This window comes from Tauraco erythrolophus, chromosome 5 (assembly GCF_009769465.1).
Source record: "Tauraco erythrolophus isolate bTauEry1 chromosome 5, bTauEry1.pri, whole genome shotgun sequence".
NCBI classification, from domain to species: Eukaryota; Metazoa; Chordata; class Aves; order Musophagiformes; family Musophagidae; genus Tauraco; species Tauraco erythrolophus.
Window position 1 is genome coordinate 53029142 of NC_141469.1, and position 20752 is coordinate 53049893.

A 20752-nucleotide genomic window follows, 5' to 3' on the forward strand; every position below is an offset into this window, starting at 1 on the left:
TTCTCTGGGCAACCTGTTCCAGTGCCTCACCGCTCTCTGAGTGAAAAATGTCTTCCTTAGATCTAATCTAAATCTCCCCTCTTTCAGTTTAAATCCGTTGCCCCTTGCCCATTGTTCTATCACTACACACCCTTGTAAAAAGTCCCTCCCCAGCTTTCCTGTAGGCCTCCTTTAGGTACTGGAGGGCTGCTAGAAGATCACCCTGGAGCCTTCTCTTCTCCAGGCTGAACAGCCCCAACTCTCTCAGCCTGTCTTCATAGCAGAGGTGTTCCAGCCCTCGGATCATCTTTGTGGCCCTCCTCTGGACTGGCTCCAGCAGCTCCATGTTCTTCTTGTGTTGGGGACTCCAGAGCTGAATGCAGTATTCCAGGTGTGGTCTCACGGGAGCAGAGTAGAGGGGTAGAATCACCTCCCTCAACCTGCTGGCCACTCTTCTTTGGATGCAGCCCAGGGTACGGTTGGCTTTCTGGGCTGCCAGTGCACATTGCCGGCTCATGTTGAGCTTCTCATCCACCAGCACTCCCAAGTCCTTTTCCTCAGGGCTGCTCTCAATCCATTCTCCGCTCAGCCTGTACTTGTGCTTGAGATTGCCTCGACCCACATGCAGAATGTTGAACTTGGCCTTATTGAACTTCATGAGGCTCTCACAGGCCCACCTCTCTAGCCTGTCAAGGTCCCTCTGGATGGCATCCCTTCCCTCCAGTGTGTCGACCACAGCACTCAACTTGGTGTCATCTGCAAACTTGCTGAGGGTGTGCTCGATCCCACTGTCCATGTCACCAACAAAGATGTTAAATAGCACTGGCTGATGAAAAATCAGCTTTAGGTACCTATTGGCATCACAAACCTTTTTTCTAGTAATGAAATAAATGACAGTGGAATAAGAATATATCTATTAGCATCTATCAGGGTTTGGCAGACATCCATGCATATTCTGGCAGAGTTTCTGTAACCGTTTTTTAGTATGACAGATTGAAGTGTGAGTGCTCACCTGACATTTTTATTTAGAAAGCAAACACTCAACTAAAACAAATGTTATAACTGCTGCAACATCAACAGTAAAAGAAAGATTGCCTAGCTAGGAACTGGTACTTCATACTAAGGTCTCATAAAAACACTAATAAGACTGTTCCACTAAAATCAGGCACAATAGTTACAAAAAGGAACAATTAATAATTCATTTTGTCCAGTTTATTCTCCAATACTGGCTAGAGATACTGTAAAGCATCCAGAAAACTAGTATCTGTGCCAGTTAGCTTGTATTTCTCTCCAGTTAATGTGGAAATCCCGTAGCCAGGCTTGTATTTCTCTCCAGTTTATTATATCCTGTAGCCAGGATAGATTAATTTTTTTAAAGTTTGCTCTAGTTTCAAAAGATTTGTCTGTACATAACTTATTTAATCACTGTATGAAGACAGAGCATTCAGTGGATACTGCTCAAAGAAAGAATTGATTAATCTGGATCTAGAACATGTTTGTAAAATCTAGTGGAGATTTTATTTTTTTCCTTTTTGATTAGAGCTGCAGTTAAATTAAATGAAATTAAAAGAACTCTACCTAGTGTGCCAAGCAGTTGGTCTTTTATTTGTCTTTTGTTTAATGACAGTGAATCTGTTGCTACTGGATTTTCAAAGTCCTCCTGCTGCGAGTTCTCATGGACGGGCCCGACCCTCCTTGTCATCACTCCATCACCTCCTGTTCTGCAGCTCATCTCATCATGGGGCCGAGCACTCAGCGTCCTCAACTGCTTGACACCAACAAGCGCAGTCCGTGAGAGGAAACGCCCTGCCGTTAAGGTCCTTTTAATCATCTGTGTATTGGTTTTCCTTGTGAATCAAAGACAACCACGGAAATAAACACCAAAGGATATTGAGCCTGTGCTTTGTTAAACAGTATCTTTACCACAAATTTAGAGGAGATGCAGAGAAAAAGTGAGACTGTTTCACCGCTAGGTCCGTACTGTAATACTAACACTGGGTAGCTTTCCAACGCTTTGCATTGGCCAGAGATCCAATGAGGCCGCTGTCTTCGATTGTGCTTAATACTTTATCCTCTTGTTTGCTTGCTGATCACCAAAACACAAATGAGAAGTGGCTATCAAATCTGTTCTGCTCCATGTCAGAGACACTTTTATTTGTGCTGAAGTAGAGCTCTCTAACCACTACTTAGAGAGAGTACTAAGATATACCCAAAGAGGTTATGCACTTTTCCCATAGTATAACTTTAAAACAAGAGGGAATATTTTGGTAGAACCATGAAAGCTCGTAAGAGCGTGTTCACTTGCTTTTCTGCTAGGAAATTTTTACTGCTACAGATGAGTAGTGTTGTTCTTTTTTTATATCGAATCATGTGTTCTGTGTCTTAATTGATCCAAGTTTGTACTTATTAACTAAAAGACTTAAAACCCCCTTATTTTATTTTTAGAGCAGCAACTCTTCAAAACGTGTGTTCAACCAGAATACCACAGGGTAGTTGTTTTATGCACAGGAAAAAATTATTTATTATAATGCTGAACATTATGGACCAATGCTGTTAATATTTATTTAGGGCTAGACTAAACCTTCTGCCGTGTTTATGTAATAGCACATAGTTTCATCACCTCAAGAGAAATAAGCTGTGCTAGTCCCTGACCAGATGTGGATATTCACTCTACCCCTCCCTCTGGCTCTGTTGTAGCAATGTTTCTAAGTCACAAACAGAGTTCACTATTCCCTACAAATATTTGAGGATAAATTGGGAAATCATGAAGTAGGTCCATGAAGAGACTTAGGCAATACTTCTAACACTGACTTACAGTCATTTCATCTTGGTTTTAAGAACACTGCTCCAGAAACTGAAGTTAGCCCTGAATTAGGAACCTTACAGTGGATTCATCGTACTGATTATTGGTAATTATGTTAGGTTCCATCTTGATTCTGCAGTTAATGGAGAGTTAACCAAAACCATTCCTGAAATCTCATGTGTGATTCACATGAGTAAAACCAAATGCTGACACGTCACAAGATGAACCAAAGGTTTGTATGTTGATTATTTTTAGACTATAGATGAGGCCAATACCACTAACTCTGACACAAACAGCTTCATTATTGACAGGTGAGATGAAGTCTCCATCCCTCAAATTTCTTCATAGTTTGTGGACAGAATTTGAGAATAAAAATCACGACAGTCAGCAAGGTAAGTAAGGGCATGGGAATACATAAATTAATCACAAGACAGATTAATCTGAAAAAAAGAGTCTTTTGAAGCTGGTTGCTGGCCTACATTCTTGATTTAGGTGCAAATAGTCCCAACCCTAAGTCATCTCTTGGCTTGAGCTATCATTTTCCCTGACTCTACATGTTACTTGATCTTAACTTCTACCTTAAAAACGTTCTTTTGAAAGATTTCTTTTTTTCACCATTGCCAGAAATGTCAACAATACTGAGACTTTTTAAAAACACATCTCAGAAACAGCTGATGCTACAGTATGTCATTATGCTACAGTATGTCATTTACAATGCCCTAACTCGAGCAACTTGAAGCAATAGTGTATAGATAGGCATGACTGATGTTCTGCTCAATACACTGCATCATTTATAGATTTTTGCCAAAAGGACTCTGCAATTGCAGGTTTTACTGCACTTTCCACTGTAAAAAAATGATTATGCAACTCTTGAGTTATTGACAAAAGTAGCAATGTTTTCAGATGATGTTTGGCTTTGCTTTAACTCCAAAAATAGTGTGTGTTGTTTTTTTTTTTTTTTTTTTTTAAGTACTTCATCTGAAGGTTTAATGTAGTCGAAATTTACTATGTGTTGGAAAAACATATAAAATTGAGAAAATATTTAATTTTAACTATTAATAACTGCTATAAACATAGTCAGTAATGTGTGAACTTCCAAGCTACTTAAGCAGCTTGGTCCATTTAAGGATCTAAATCTTTGTTTGCCTGTAGGAAAAACATTTGAAAGTATCAAAATATCTGGAATCTACAGAATAGAAGGTCTTATAAAAACAGGTTTTAATTTATGTATCTAGAATTTCTGAAGTAGAAACATTGAAATAATAGTCTTTGTACTTTTTTGTGTTTCTCATTCCAGTCCCAAATGAAAACAAATAGTATTAAGAGGAAAGAGGGAGCTACAAGAAACTATTACTTCAAATTCTCAGAATGAGAAAAGATGTTTGACCAGACATTTTGAGTGCATTTTTAATCCAATTTTAATTGTAATACAATACTATCCAATCTCCTTCCCTACTGTGTTATCATCATTGTCAGTAGTAAAATAAACAATTTCTTCTTTTTGTTCTGCAATATTTTGTAATATATTTTAGTCTGTTTGTAATAATACAACTAGAAAGGGTTAGATTGTTGATATTTCCAAATAAATATCAAAATCACTATTTGTTATGTTCTCTTACAGCAGACATGTAAATATGCCAAAACTGATTAAAAAGCAACTACATTTCCATTCACAGTCTAGCTTGTACTCATGTACATGGAAATGTCAGCAAACTGACTCCACATCTTATGAAGTTCCACCTAATATTTGTAATATTAAATATAATGCTTTCCATAACAAACACAGCACTGAAGTCTGGGCAGGAAGAATGAAGAGAGAGACAGATTCATATGCATACATAAAGGTTATAAAGTGTATGTTATAAATTGTATATCAAAAATACATTTATTTCATGCCATCTTCAACACTGAACACGATAGTTTTGACATTGTAGAAGTAAGCATAGAGCTTTGAGTTTTATTTCTGATTTTACAAGCCATTAGCTATGCAGACACTTGTTGCAGTTCTATGTCTTTTGTATAAAACTGAGGTTCTTACATCTCTATGCCTTGAAGATCTTTTAATGACTTTCAGATAGCTTTTAATCTTGTGTGGTACATAATTGCTAAAGATGTACAAAAACCTATAATGTTGTATGGCTGCTTGACAAAGAATTTGAAATTAGTTGCAAATAGTAGGGCCAGTTACAAATCAGTTGGCATGTTTGGACATAATGTAAAAGATGTAGCCAAATACAAGCTGATTCAGAAAAAGAAATACCGAATAATACCTCCTGGAAAATCTATAAAGAAAACGCTTCTTAAATATAGGTCACGGTTTGGAAATTATTTATCAGCTTCAACAGCTAAAACAGCAACATCCTGACCAGATAACTCCATAGCTTTTACAGTACTGATTAGCACTGTACCTTTTCTCTCAAAGACTCTTTTTTTAACCTATTCTTCTCCTTTAATAAGCAAAAGGAAAGAAATCTGAACCAAGATAATGCAAGAAAACATTGTCAACAAAAATCAGACATAAATTAGAATGCCAGGTGGCATTTGAATATTTTGAAGTATTTTTCAAGCTATATTTGTAGCACGATAGCAAACTATCAATTAAAGTAAATGATGAAGAAACCAACAGAGATTCTAGGGATCTAAAGTGCTAACAGTGGAGTATTCCCTAGTGTTTATCCCAACAATACATCCATTTGGCAGTGACTAGTAGACAATCGCTAAAAGATTTCACATACCAACACCAAAATACGTGTAGTGTTCAGAGAATGTATGTAACAAAAAAGAACAACAACCTTTCAATATTCTGGAAATACTTAACCAAAATAAAAATTTTTATTTCCAGTGAAATACTCCAGATAACCGAAATTTCCTGCCATATTTAAAGACAAACAATAAAGTTCACACTAAGTCATCGAATTCTGCTGATCTTAAAAAACCCACTGGCATCCATGTTTGTTAATCGAGACATCAAATAAATCAAAAAAGATATTAACACTAAGTAACAAGTTAGTAGAGGAAGACTGACATGTAAGGGGCAGCTGCAATTCAACCAGGAATTCCACAAGATAATTTCAAACATCTTTGTTAGTATCACACAGAAGGCTGGACTGCTTTTCAGAAAAAGAAAATATCCTTTTCAGGAAACAATGAATAACCTTTATACAGACATTTGTCAGGTCTGTAATCCTACACATTCAAAACTACACAGTTGAAGCTCGTCTTTTATCATTTAATTATGTAACACTGTACTCCACAAAAAAAAATGACAAGAAAAATGAGAAAACAAGTAAATATTTACTCACCAGCCTTCTCCTTTTCTGAAATAACTGGCATAGCCTGAAAGAAAAGAAAAAATGATACCATTATTAAAAAAATAAGAATATTAGGGAAACATAAAATCTTAAGGTAGATTTTATGAGTGTCCAGAAGATCTGGAAAGAGCTGAGGTCTCACTGTGTTAAGAACTCTGGAGATACACATACAGTTCCTATTTGAGTGTCTTATAATCTATTATGAAACTAATTACTGTTAAAAAAAAAAAGGACTAGGAGAAACGGGAGGAGATGGAGATAATAAGATATTCCAATGATTGTGTTTTGAAATAATCATCCTAGTATACATGCCTGCAAAATTCCTCTGGGAAATTACTAAATAATTCTGAAGGAGTGAAGACAAGAAATGTGGCTGAAAATGAGACTAAAATGCCAAATCTTTCTTCTACAGAATTCAAGTAGAATTCTTCCATTGTTTTCATATAGTTTGGACGCCAGCTCAAATGTATGTTGTTCTATAACACACCAATTTCCTACTTTTTATATAAATTTTCAGAGACAAGTAATAGAAGTGTTTTTGTATTAACTATAATTGGTTTTGGATTTAAATTTTTTTTTTTCAATGGATGCAAAAAAATCTTTCATATTGCACTTTTCTTTCAGACTAATGCAGAAGAACTGTCCGAGTGTATTTTTCCTAAAATAAGTAGGTTACAGACTGAATTAATAGTAAAATGGAATTTATATGACACACATAGAATAAAAGAATGTGTAGATATTATGAAGGTAAGAAAGTCTGGATGATAAATTGGACTAGATGTGCAGTGTCATGTCAGTCTATACTTTGTTCAGCAGATTTTCCTGCTGCAGATTCCACAGAAAAAGGAGAGTAATGGATAGAAATCACAAAACAACCAGTTTGAGATTTCTACAGAGATTCTGACATAGACTTTCAAAATTTTATTTCAGGATTTGTTATATTAAATATTATTTTATAACATTTCCTGGATGATATTTTGTAAAAAATGTCAAATAAAAATATTGTAGACAATATGTATTAATAAATATCTTGCATATTGATAATAGTCGTAAGAATCCTTTTGCAAATTTTTGTTTCACCTGTACTCTGACCAGTTAAATACCAGTATATAATTTTATTCTCTTTCCCAGACCTAAGTGGTTGCACTGGCTAAGGAAAACAAGGAAATAAGAAAACAAACCAGAGATTCTATTATTTATCTGAAAGGAAATTTGTAAAGAGAGAATTTTGTAAAGAGGAGAAGATGAGAAACAAGCAAACAAACAGGAGAAGAAAACCAAACAGAAGAAGAAAAAAGAACAAGAGAACGTTAGTAGAAATTGAATGGAACAGTCAAGATCCGAGAAGAAAAGATGGAGACAGGTTATTATCACATTTTATTGTTGAGCTTTTTTAGCGATAAAAAAAAAAACACCACAAAAAACCACCGCAAACAAAGAAGGTGTGATCGTTTCCTTTAAGAAAAGCTTAGATGACAACATTGAGATGACTGGAGATGTGGCAACAAAGTGTGAGCATTGAAATCACAAGCTGTGTCATGGGAAAGAGACAACAGCTTGATGGGGACAGCCTTTGCAAAGTCTAAAACACAAGGCCAAGATGAACATCTCTGATTCAGTGAACTGGGGGGAAACAGTTACAGGACTCAAAGGGGATATGACAGTGTGACAAGTACAGAAGATAAATTTCTTTTGGTGGCTTTATGGCAGACTTAAATGGACTTTAATCATGTTGTCTGTAATTGCAATGTGAGTCACTGGTAGTGCCCTTGGCCTGAATGGACACTTCTGAATCAGCTTCCATCATAACTGAGATTAGCATGCAGATTTTAAAACATTATTAATCCTGCCATTTGTCAAGTTATTCCTTGGAAATATACAATATTTCTAATTGATGATCACTAAACATGTTGATCAATGTTTTGTTGATTTGCAACCAAACATTAGTAAATTTGTTAGATGGGAGTCCTGAAGGTTGTTAGTTGTTTAGTGGGTATACCCCAGGTAAAAAGTTGCAGCTGGAAATACAAAGAACCATAATGCCTCAGGGCACATATGTAAATTACAAAATTAGTACTTCTGTTAAGTAGGATGAAGAAGCACTATAAGTTCCAGAAAATGTAAAGGTAGAGTGAGGCTTGCAGATAAAAGTACTTCTTACATTCCTAAAGTAAACTTGCAGCAATTCATTAAGAGTGATGTTAGAGAGAGCAATGTGCATTATGGAAATCATCAAAAGTAAGAATTCTAAAATCAAGTCAGGTGCATGGAAACAAACAAACAAAAATACTAGAGCATTCAGATCAAGAAATACATTAAAAATGGTAATATCACAAACTATATTAGTTTTCCTAGAATAATTAGAAGGACCTCATTTTTCATTACTCCAGGTTCCCCATAGTGTATTAAGTAAATATAGAGATTTCTTTTTATTGCCTCACATTTATTGTTGATATCAGACCTAGCCCACTTTTTCATCAAAACACTGTTCCATTTCCTTCATCTGCTTTTAAAATTAGAAGAACTAATTTCCTCTTATTTGGTCTTATTGATTAACTGCATAAGAGAAATGAATAGCATCTTCTAAGAAACAAATATTTTCTCAAAATCATGAAAAAAGAAAAAAACTCTAAAAAAACCCTCATAGTGGCATAAAACTAATGAAAGTGAAATCTTTGCTTTAAAACAGAATAGGAAGCATATTTTTTTCCAAAGAATATCAATATTCTTCTAATTTAAAGACTGCAATATCATGAATGCTTGACTCAGAACATGGCACTGTGGCGTACTTATTAATTCTGAATCCATTATAACAGTTACCAAAGATGTTTTCCTTAAAGTAATGTATATAAACAAGCATATATAGGGAATATTTTTAGTCAAAGGTTTAGATTTGCCTAGTTTACAGAAAGATTGAAAATCTTCCTATTTTATTCAAATACATAGTAAATGTAAAGTCACTTATTAAAAAAAACAAACCAAACAAAAGAAACACCTCTAAAAACTACCGTCTTTACCTACAAAGTACAAAGACATCTTGGACTGTGCTTTCAAATATGTATGTTTTTTAAATAGAATGTAATTCTTCTGAATCAAGAGGTAAAATGAGCTAAAAATTCCATCAGAAGCTTGCATTGCCGCTTAAAAGCTGAGATAAAAGTACTAAATTAACATAGCATTTCTTGAAAATTTATATAAAGTAAACTGTGAGCAAATCTTGTTCAATAAGCTCTCAGACAGTCCTGCTATTGGTTTAGTTTTTTGTTAATACAGCTCCACATACTGCTTACATACTGCCCAGTGGGAAAACATGATTGTTAGTTATGAGAAACGCTCTCATCTCCAGCACAGTTTTGAATTCACTGGAGACCTTCTTCCAATGAGTTCCATATGTTCCAAATGAATTGCATTCCCAGGAAGTGATTTAACATTTCTGGCAAGGGAGCATTTAAACCGGATTTTCCTGCTTGGCCAGATGGGTTCACTGTAACTTCGCATTATTTCTCACACTCCTCACAGAACTAAAGAACTGGACTAACAATTTCCACATGATCGAGTCACATGAGTTTTTTAAAAAAGCAGGCATACGCCCTTTTTACACTCCTTTCACAGATTTCAACAAAAGCCTCCCAAAGTCAGGCTCCTCTCTATATTTTTAATAGTACATGCTCTCAGCAGCACCAAGAAAGAAAAGGAAAAAATAAAAATAAAAAAAAAAGGAAATCCTTATCACACCATTGCTGAAATATACTCAGGATTTTCTTTTAAATTAGAGAAAGTGATTTTTAACCTATGAAAATCTTACTGGAAATGTCATATCAATAATTTTTGTATGCATCCTTGCTGTACAACAGTTGATTCCCTACAAATATATTATGCCTGCAAATATAACTGTAAAGTGTATGTAAAACACTACATTGGATATTTGTCTTCAAAGTTACAGTTGCCTTTCTCAGATAATAACGATTACCAGTAATACCGGGTTAAATAACCACTTCCTTTGAATTTCATTGGAAGGTAGGTGAAAAAGCTATCTTCCAGCAAGAAAGAAAATATTAGAAAATTCTGGTAAGTCAAAACTTAAAATTTTTGCACAAATGAAGTTTTGTTTGACCAAAGTCAAAATATCTATTCTTTTTGCTGAGTTTTTAAGAATATTTTGACTGGAAAGAGTAGTAAATATGTAAAAAAAGCCCATCCTTTCAAACAGCAACCATTCATTTTGGAGATGTGCAGTTCTTCACTATGAAAAGACGAAAGAAAAAATTCCTCCCCACTCCTCAAATTAGCTTCCTTCCATTACAGAGTCAAAATTCACATATTTCATCTCTGAGCTGGGCTTAAAAAAAAATCAGCATTGTAGCTTTCCAGAACAGATGCAGTATAGTCAGGAGATGCATCTGGTGTCTTGGTGGTGAAAGGGGGAGGTATCATTTGCAGAGAAGACAGAGTCCATTTGGGAGCAGCGGTGAGGGCATGCTGGGCTACAAGACTGCCATTGCAAAAAGCTGAGACACATCTAGTTTGACCTGAACACAGATTCAATCTCCCTTAACTGTAGTGTAAAGCCAGGTTTTGTTTTTTTTTAATACTGATTCCAAACCTGCAGATAAAGCCATTATGAATAAAATTAAACTAACTATCTTTTTGTTTCTTTGCACTGACAAAACATAAACAGCTCTATCATGACTGACTCATCTGCAAAGGGCTACAGTAGACAGCAAAAGTTTGTATATAAACTGACAAAGTTACTGCAAAGGAGCATATAACACAATTTGTGAAGTAACGATCTAGTGACATCTATTTATTTTTGTAGTATTTGATAAATCAATTGGAGTGAGTCTATATTTCAATTTTGCAAACAAGATAAAGCATCTTTATGTTACAGCCATTAAATCCACACTTTTCACCCAGAATAATACTTCTGGGTTTTTTTGGAGGATCACAGAAGATAAAAGTGCATTTGGCATTACATGAATCACATTTTCAATGCTGTCATCCCACCATGATGGATATTCTACAAAGCCCTTCCATCATAAAAGGCTGTCTGCTATCCAGCCTTTTTTTCAGGTATGCAATTAAATAGACATGCTGGGAAATTTCCTCGCTAATGATCTGATACATCTTGATTTGCAAGCATTTTTCTACAATTCTGCCTGTGAAGATACTATCTTCTACTGTCCAGGGCGAAGGGAAAGCTCCAGGACAAATATTAGCGTACTAGGATTTGACTAGAAAGGGAAAATCCAGCCTTCATAATAATTGTGAGCTGGTGACTCACAATTGCTGAGCTCAAGTTACTATAAATCCTCCACCTTATTTCTGGAAGAGCTTTTGTGGCAATCATCTTTTATTCCTGCAATTAAAAATCATGGACTAAATTCTCACCTTAGTGGATGCTTCTTTTATGCAAAATAGCATGAGTAAGAGTTGGGTTTTTCACTGAAGTGATTTGCTTAAAGACCAAGTCTACATTCCGATTCTCAAAAACGGGAAACTTTATATTGCATTAGAAGTGGAAAAGAGGCCAACCTCCAAAGATTGCAAACATAAAAATGAATGTTATATTTAGGTTTTTAAATAGGAACATTGATTTTAAGGTGAGAAATAACTTTGTGGATTGAAATATATCTCTGCTGTATTCTTTCTGTTCAAACAACCAAAGCACACAAAAATCTGAAATTCTCTCAGTGATCTACTGAGCTTCAGCCAAGAAAGGAAAGAGGTAATATCAACACAATATACAATTATCAAGGAAGGACTAATGAACTGAATGACAGAGAACTCTCTATTCCAGTAAACAAAAGCAATCTTGTACCTGAAAACTGAGGTCAACAACTCTCAGAGAGAAAACAAATTTTAAGCATTATGTAATTTCTCATCAAACAGTGTATGTTCTGTATCAACTGGAGTCCTTAAATAGACATTTTATTTTATTTAGAAGGTATGCTCCAGTTTTCTTAATAACTTGGTTATTTTACAGAAGAAAAAATCCACAAACGTTCAGATGGTTTGAATTTAGGGATATATTGCAGTCCATAACCAGAAATTTCCTCAGTTATATCCCTATTACAACAAAATATTGAATAAATATCTCTACTGGAAAATTTCGATTTTTGGAAATCAAAGCCTTTCATGTTAATGAATAAGATTAAGAGAGTAAACACGTAGAAAACCCTTTTGAAAATACTAATGAATTTAAATTAAAGTGATCTTTTGGTATTAACGTTGAACTGAAATCATAGCAATATTGTAGAAGAAAACCCAAGAATGATTAGTTTATCATTCGGAATTATTTACAAAACATTATTTTATTAAACTTGTAATTTTTTAAAGTAAGTTTTTTAGTTCTCCACAATTTTTATAGTTTTGATTTTTTTTCCATCTGAATAAGGAAAGAGAAAAAATAAAACCATCAACTTTCAGGATAGACCAGCTTTAGAAGGGAAATTTAGCAAGGTCTTCTTTATGGTCTTTCATTTTACTAAAGATCGCAATTACTAAAAGTAGAGCAGAAGGCAATTAAAATCCACCCAGCAACAAAACTGCATCAATTAACTGAATTTTAAAAAGAAATTAATGTCACACTCAGAGAGAAGTCTCTGACTACATTTACAACAACACTATGAATTTAGTTTTAGTGGAAGTACAAAGCTGTATGCTTGCCTGCATATGTTGTCCTCCAGTCAGTTGCATGCCTCTCCCCAACTACTTTGTTTTCTGACTAGATAATTCTGTTTGCTTGAGCCTCTTTATGCCACTGAGGTCATGCAGAGAGACCCCTTCTAGTTAGTGCTGTATGGTTGGCAGTTCTCCTTCCATGAGACACTTGCCAAAAGCCTGCACTTGGGGTGGTCTGGTAACTTCCTACTCTTCGTCATTCGGCTGGCAGCATGTGACTCTTGCTGGATTGGAAGTGCAAAACAAAGATGTAGGATGGCTGTCTAGTGCTCTGTTTGGTGTTATTACAGACTTTCCATAGATCAGAGTGCGCTCCTAATGCTATGAAATCTGTCAGGACAGCATACAGCTGGTTTATACGACAGATAAGACAACAGCCTGTCTGCAGCTTGTCCAGACCATTAAGCAGAACTTGGCCATAATATAGAATTAAATCCTTTCTCTTTAGGGTTGCTAAACTCTTCAGAGGAGCAGCTGCAAGTTCCTAAATACCCTGAGGGTCGCCATCATACGCTTTGTAAAACATAATTATGATTTATTTTAAAAATTAGCAATTGTTAAACCTCATCTTATTTGCATATCAGGACTTAGAAGAAAAACAAATGTGTAAAATAAACTTATTTTTGATACTTGCCACGAGTTCATCAGATAAGGAACTCTGTTTCCACTTGAACTGCTCTTTAATTACTGGGGTGGACACACAGTACTTGAAAGAGGTCAGTTAAACTTTAGTTTAATGTTAAAGGAACATTTATGTAGCTTTTGGTAATAACAAAACCTGTGCTTCCTCCAGTTCCACCAGACATACATATCTCTTCCCTAAAGAAAACATAACTTGAATGTTAACACCAAAGTTGAGATGTGACACACTAGAACTGGAGCAGCCCCAAGAGTGCTCATGTTTTTCATCAATCACCAGAGATTCTATTAGGGTTCATTTACACATATAAACCTTTTTTCCCAAGCTCCGAAGTCATTTGTTTAGCTAATGTTTATCTTATAAAACCTTTTACAATAACAAACACATCAATAAACTCTGAAACATTGGCAAAGCTGAACTACTTGAGAACTAGAGGGCACTCAGCTCTAAGGCAGCAGTGAAAGAGAATTAAAGTTTCTTGTTTCCCATTTGTTTCAACATCATGTGATGTCTACAAATGTGATTTTGCCTTAAAGCCCTTAAATCTGGGAAATGCTTCTACATGGTTGACAGGAATCTCAGTCTTTTCTCATCTCCTTAAATATAAAACTTACAACCTTAGAATAAGTCTATGTTTCATGTAAATAAAAAATTATTTCAATCATACGATGACAGAAAATAAAATTTCTTACATGATGACTCTAAGTTACCAAATACCTTTGAGCACCTACTTGTAGAGTAAAAGGGGAAATTAGAAACAACAAAATTGTACCATTCCTGTCTTTCCATAGCCCCCTCAAAGAAAACAAAGAAACCCTTTGCCCATCATCCCAAGAAAAGCAAGTCACCCTTACTAGTTTTGAAGGGTACAGACATGAAAATCATGAAGCTCATCTCATTGCTGCAAGTGCCAGAGTCTATTGTAATGCAGAAGCTCAGTGTTCATGAGCTGAGAAAAGGTTAGCAGTGCAACAATCAGATATGTAAACGAGCAATCTGATTCTATTGATCCTTCTGTGAGGTCAGCCCAAATCCAATGATTGATTGCTATCTGCATTTTTGAATTCCTCTAATGTCAGTCTCCTGGATGCAGATCTCAGTGAGGTTAGCAGCAATAAAATAATATTCGAGTTTCTTGAATATTATATATGAAGGATTTGTATTTATGCTGGTCAAGGAAACCAGTTCTGAAAAACCAAATCAGGTGTAGAGCATTGCAGCAACTTATTGACACCTACTAACACTGTGATCCTGTGTGAGTTTGCTCTCTTGAATCTCTGCAGATAACCCCAGCTGGCTACTCTTCCCATTGTTAGAAGCAGCAGGTGGCTACAACTGTTTAGAGTTCTCTCCATCTCTCAGAATAAAAAAAGCAAACCCCAAGAAACTAGTTTTCAAAACATGGTATGTATGTTTTGGCACAAATCTTTATGCTCACAGTCTCATGTAAATTCAGTCACTATGATATTACATTTATTGGACCAGGTGGGAAAGGATGAAAAGCAGATCCTCAGGGAAACTCTTGATCTGGAGCCTTATCCAGGCATAGAAGAATAAATTACCACAAAAACTACATCTCTTCTGTGATGATGCAAAACTTTATTTTCTGCAGAGCATCATAGTTCTTTGTTCAGGAAGCTGTAGAGTCACATAATAGAGATGCTAATAATGAGATGATGGGAGGAAGGGAGGTAGCATACCAGACAGGATCAGTGACAGGTTTGGGAGAGTCAGCAGAGTGTTTTATTGTGGATAAAAGTGCATCTAACTTTAGAAGGTAGAGGTGTAAGCATAAGAGAGTAAGTGTCAAATTAATACATTTCAGTAAGTTATCACTAAGTTGGCTAGATGTGATAATTATCATGATTCTTCTTGGTTTACTAAAACATAGAGGAAAATAGATTAACATAAACCGCCCTATTTGCTTTTACAAGAAGACGACAAATGGCAAGGAGTAGAAGGACATCACAAGACAGTAGTTTTGTCGTGGGTAGGAGGAGGGGGTAGAAAGGAGGGGAATAAACACTAAAATATACTATCTGCATCTCGTTTGCTTATTTGACCATATTCTTGGAATCTCAGTTTGTTTCTGCTCCAACATGTACACGTAGCCCGTGTGAACTTAAAAATCACCAAACACCACTACTGTGACCTTACTAAGTCAATATTTCTCCGGGTCATCCAAGAAAAAGAGAGCTGAAATGAAAAGAGTTCTTTTGAGTGCTCTCTGCATATGTAGTGTGCTCACCTTTAAGCACCTGTCAAGGTTGTGGGTGACAGATAGAGGCAGTAAAACAAAAGGACATCTTTTTGGTGAAAAAGTAAGAAAACTTGCTTTTCAGTTCATTCAAGACAAAAAACAAGGAGAAAAGATATTTCTTATATGAAAACAACTCCCTGTTTTCCAAAAGAGAGAAAAAAAAGAAATAAAATATGTAACAAGTAAAAATGAGGAGTTTCTTTATCACTAAGAAAAGAAACAGGAGCTTTGTCTCCTAAAAGGGCCTAAGGAAATGGTGCAAAGTAGGTTTTTTAATCCAAATATAACAGTGAAAGTTCTAAAAAAATACCCCAAGCCCTTGAAAAACCTCTTTGGAAAACAAAACATTCATGTGCACAGCTGTTTTATGCTAAAATGCTTGTAGCCAAGTCCCCCTTTTTTGTTTGAGAAAAAAGAAGCAGCTATAACCATTTCTACTTTAATATCTAAACTCTGGGCAAACTGAATATCAATTTTTTTTTTTCCCCATATAACCAAAAGCTTGATTCCTCTGGTACTGTCAGTAAACCAGAGGAATACATATTTCATCTGTCACGTAGCTTCCTCAGATGGAAGCGTTACCAGTAAGAGTGCTGCTCCAGCTCTGTGATGAAACCAATTCCTGTTACAAGCAACACCTTGCTTAACGCAGTAATGCCTGCACTAACATTTTATAGTACGTACCTACATGGACAGGCACCGGCACAGACAACGCACACTCTCTACTCATCTTCCATCTCTGTGCAGTAAACCCAATTTATTCCCAGGTACTATCTGTCAGGCTAGGATCCTTGATGTCATAAAAATCCGGAAACCAATAGAAATACTCATGCATCTGTGAAAGTTTTGCTCATGCTGCTGACATGTTTTAAAAGCCTGCGAGGACAGAGGAGTGTTTTGCAATTGACTGCAGGGCATTCTGGGTTCCATTTATCACCTGAAGGCTCAGCCACATGTGCTGCAGGTAAGCATTAGGATAAGCTTGCTGCATGGTTAAGGTGACAGGCTAGCTGTTATTTTTCTTAGAGTAAGACAACTGGAGATAGTCATGGTCTGGTTTTAGAACCAGAATGCTAGTTGTATAATCTTTGTGTCAGTTACAAATATTACAGATATCTAATTTCTCTCATCTTTAAAATGTAAATAAGGATGCTTTATGGTTAAATGGGTTGTTTAGGGCTTTTCATGTGCCTAGAAAAAAATTTTGCAAAGTATTCCGATTGTTCTGTGATAGACTTTTCTGCGCATTATGTAAAAAAGTGTAGTATATTGCAAGATTAACACATAACAAATCAATTAATCTTAACTTCTGAATATATACACACTTTTTTCTTACAATTGCTATTTTTTTTTACTGTAGATCATCTAGCATTCTGTAGCTTGCACTTTTCAGTAAGAAGTTCCATATTTTAGCCCATTTGTTTCTAAGATTTTCATTGTTAGAATCAGTGGGTGTTAAAGTAGACACAGCTCCTTACATCATAAAAATGACACTGTATTTTTTTAATCTCTATTAACAGGTATAATAATTTTCTATTCAAACAATGGCTAACCATAGCTGGTGAAGGATATGCTCTGTCTGAAAAACCTTTATTTTATAAACTCCTTTTATGGGACACTTAAAAGTTGGAGATATTCAATATTGCCATTCATTTATCTAACAAATTTCTAAACATTATTATTTTCTATAGAGGATATATTTCTAATTCATGGAAAAAAGAAACCGTTACTGATACACAGCACAATTCTGCTAAAGTCAGCAGCAATTTTGCCAACTCCTCCAGTAAGCGAAGGCTCAAGTTAATGCTGCCTGACTCATAATCTTCCTGTCTACATTGTGTCCATTTTCTTCTTAAAGACACAGTTCTGTGTGTGCATAAATGGATATGCATAAAAGATAATGAAATCTACTATTAATACCCAGGATTTATAGCAAACATTTTACTAATTGCTACTTTGAAGATAGACCTTTTAAGCTCGTTTCTTTTCCAGAAGTTCTAAAATTGGTCTTCTTTCAGGATCACTATTTATTTATGTTGTTCTGAATTTTTATTTTTGGTTTCTGCAGGCACTGAGCAAGGAAGTATCTCATCAATGTCTGCGTTCCCACGCTATTCCCATGAAAATCTCACTCAGGCTTGCAGACAGATGCATTGCAGATCCTGAGAGTAGTAAGTGAGTCCAATTCTGTGAAGTGTTGGGCATCTTCTGTATTACCTCAGCATCATACCCTAATAGTACAGTTTCTTTCTGAATTGTTCCAACTTTCCCAAACTTTGTGTGGCATATTACAAAAATATAGTTCACAGTTTCTAAGCTTTCAAAACTTTCCGGAGGGAAACAACACACAAGAGTCCAAGTGCACTCTTGGCTTTCATACCAATACCAGTTCCCTGAGGAGAGTTTGAATTATTCCATATTTTAGTTAAGGGGGACTATTACAAGTATGAAACATTTTCTGCAAAACGCTTTTGACTGAATCTTATGTTCACACTCAACTCTCCTAGAACCAATATTTCACAAGCATTTAAAAATATCCCTGACTATTAACCGTGGTGCAAAAAACTCTAGAAAGCCACAAATCCCATTTCACCACATGAAAAGAGTAGGTGTTTTTTTGAAAGCAGATAGTCTGCAGACAGACAAAGTAGGTTTCTGACAAAATAGATGTATTTCATATGAAAAAGATGTTGTGAAAATAATTATATGAGTAGCATAAACATAAAACTTTAAATTCACATTAGTCTCTAGTTTTGTATGTAAATTTAAATTACAGAGTTGCCACAGGAAGGGTAGATGGCTTTTTTTAAAAAAAAACGATTTCTTTCTTGTGTCTTGGCAGCTCAGTAAGCAGAAACATGGCTTAGTTAAAATAAAACACTCAACCAAAAACAAAACAACACTGTACCAATCCTTCTACCAGCACCTGTTTTTCATTGGAAAGAATAGAAGAATGCAGTACCCTTGACCACCCATGTATTTTAGACCTTCCAAACTCAATGTTTGCCTGCTGAACTCGAGGAAGGAATAGTCTGTGTATGAAGCAAGTTGCAAGAACTTACTACGTCTCTCAAGACAGACATATAGAATGAAAGTTCAATTTTATCTTTACGTGTCTTTTAATTTAACAGTAAACATGGTGATAGTAGTGGAGGGTATTCATCACCTTGCAGCTGCTGAAAGAAAAAAACCTTTAGCAGTTAGCACCAAAAAGAGTGAGAGAAGGAAATAAGACAACGTAGATCAAGATTTTTTCAGTTTGTCTTCTTATCCTCATTTCTCCATTATTTTGTAGTTCTAGTCTAGTCAAAATCTAGACCATTCTGATTCACTTTTCATAGGCAAATTCTACTCCCTGACATCTGGGCTTAGCATGATTTAAAAACAGAATAAAAGCCAGAAGTGAGGACCCAACAGGCTCGGGACTATTTAGAGAAGCTACATGTCGTCCAGCCTGTGAGGCTGAAAGAAGTCTACCCAAGCATATTGAAAGAGATGGCTGATGTGATTGCAGGGCCACCAACATCAAGGAAAAATCATGACAACTGTCGGGTGTCTCTGATGACAGAAGATTTACATTCATCTTCAAAACATGCAAAGAAGCAATGATCTCTAAGCTTGTCAGCTCACTTCAGTCCAGGGAAGGATCCTGGATCACACTGTGGAATCCATTTTCAAAGACATGAGTGACAGGAAGGCAACCAGAAGCAATCAACATCAATTTACTAAGAGCAAATCATCCTTAACCAATCTGATTTGCCTGCCAAGATGTAACCGCTGGCTATGTGGACAAGAAGAAAGCTACCTTAATTTAGTAAGACTTTATACAATGCCTCCAAAAGCAGCCTCATTTGGAAGCTAGGAAAGCATGAGCTGGAAGAGCAGACAGTGAGATGGGTTGAAAACTGGCTGGACTGACATTATTCAAAAGTCAAACCATTAAAACTGACTTCTTCAGCTAGGGTATCTAGTTCAAAACCAGCTTATCTCTTAGAGTTTTTAGAATGAGGACAGAACTTATTTGTTTTGAGTTCCTAATGGCATGTGGATGCCTCTTTGAGATGTGGGACAAAATGGTTGAGAAGATAAAACCAAATATTGCTGAACACAGAAGAGCAGCTCAGCACTCAGTCAGATGAAAAGATGCAATTCTGTGAAAACCTGAATGAGCAAGATTTCAGGGAGTCCTCAAAATAACAAAGGATTGGGATGCTGACACACAGGGAACTTGTGGAAGCTGAACTAGCTCCTGCTATGCGTACTAAGCTTGGTTTATAGAACTACAAAGTGTAATTTCTTGTGAAAGCATCCAAGACAGGCATAAATTCAAACTTGAAATCCAAGCAGGAAAAAGATGTTGGCTTAAAGCATACACTTACAGATGCTGCAGATATATGACAGATTGTCTTGAAGTACTTTCCATGGACATCAAGAAAACAAATAATGGCAGCAGAAGGATATGGTGTTGCCATAAGTAGTAATAAGAAATTTTCATGGGTTTCCAGGTGGTCTGAGCAAATTCAATCTATGTTTGTGAGAACATGACAGCATTTACAAGTGCACGTTTCTTCAAAGCTATGTTTGAACAGGACTAAATAACCCAAACTTTCAGCTTAATAAACATCAAACAAAATACCATCTATTTCGACACTTGCTCTCCTGGTTGGTATATGTCTCACAAAACCTGAGTATTCCTGACAGACTCACAATAACCCAGCTCTGAAACACTGGCACTAGAAGCATCCATTTATCTAGTTCTCCAGAAAACCAAAACTTGTTTGTATACACATAGGAACAGGCCTGGCATACAAACAAATACACTGCAGCAAGTTTCCTGTCCTTTTTTTTTTTCTCCTACACTGAAAATTCCACAAATAAGTTATTAGGAAGGTGAGGCTAAGGAAAATGTGTAGCAAAAGATTGCTTTAGTACTTCATTACTATAGTGTGTATGCAGATAGCCTCTATCTTCAAGAACTCTGTTCTTTCACATGAAGCTATACAAAAGCTGCTGCAGCTACAGATTTTTAGCTGCTGTTGAAAAATCTCAATGCTCTGATAGCAGTCAGATTCTGTTAA

General features: G+C 35.8%; 1 protein-coding gene across 2 annotated transcripts in view; it reads right to left on the bottom strand.

Annotated features, from left to right (window-relative positions):
• The window catches only part of DLC1 (DLC1 Rho GTPase activating protein), a 224739-nt gene that overhangs the window by 130148 nt on the left and 73839 nt on the right, over positions 1 to 20752 (bottom strand). For both annotated transcript variants that reach the window (XM_086612525.1, XM_086612524.1), the window contains one exon: positions 6085 to 6118. In XM_086612525.1, the coding sequence (XP_086468651.1) occupies positions 6085 to 6118 (34 nt within the window). The remainder of the gene's footprint in view (positions 1 to 6084; positions 6119 to 20752) is intronic.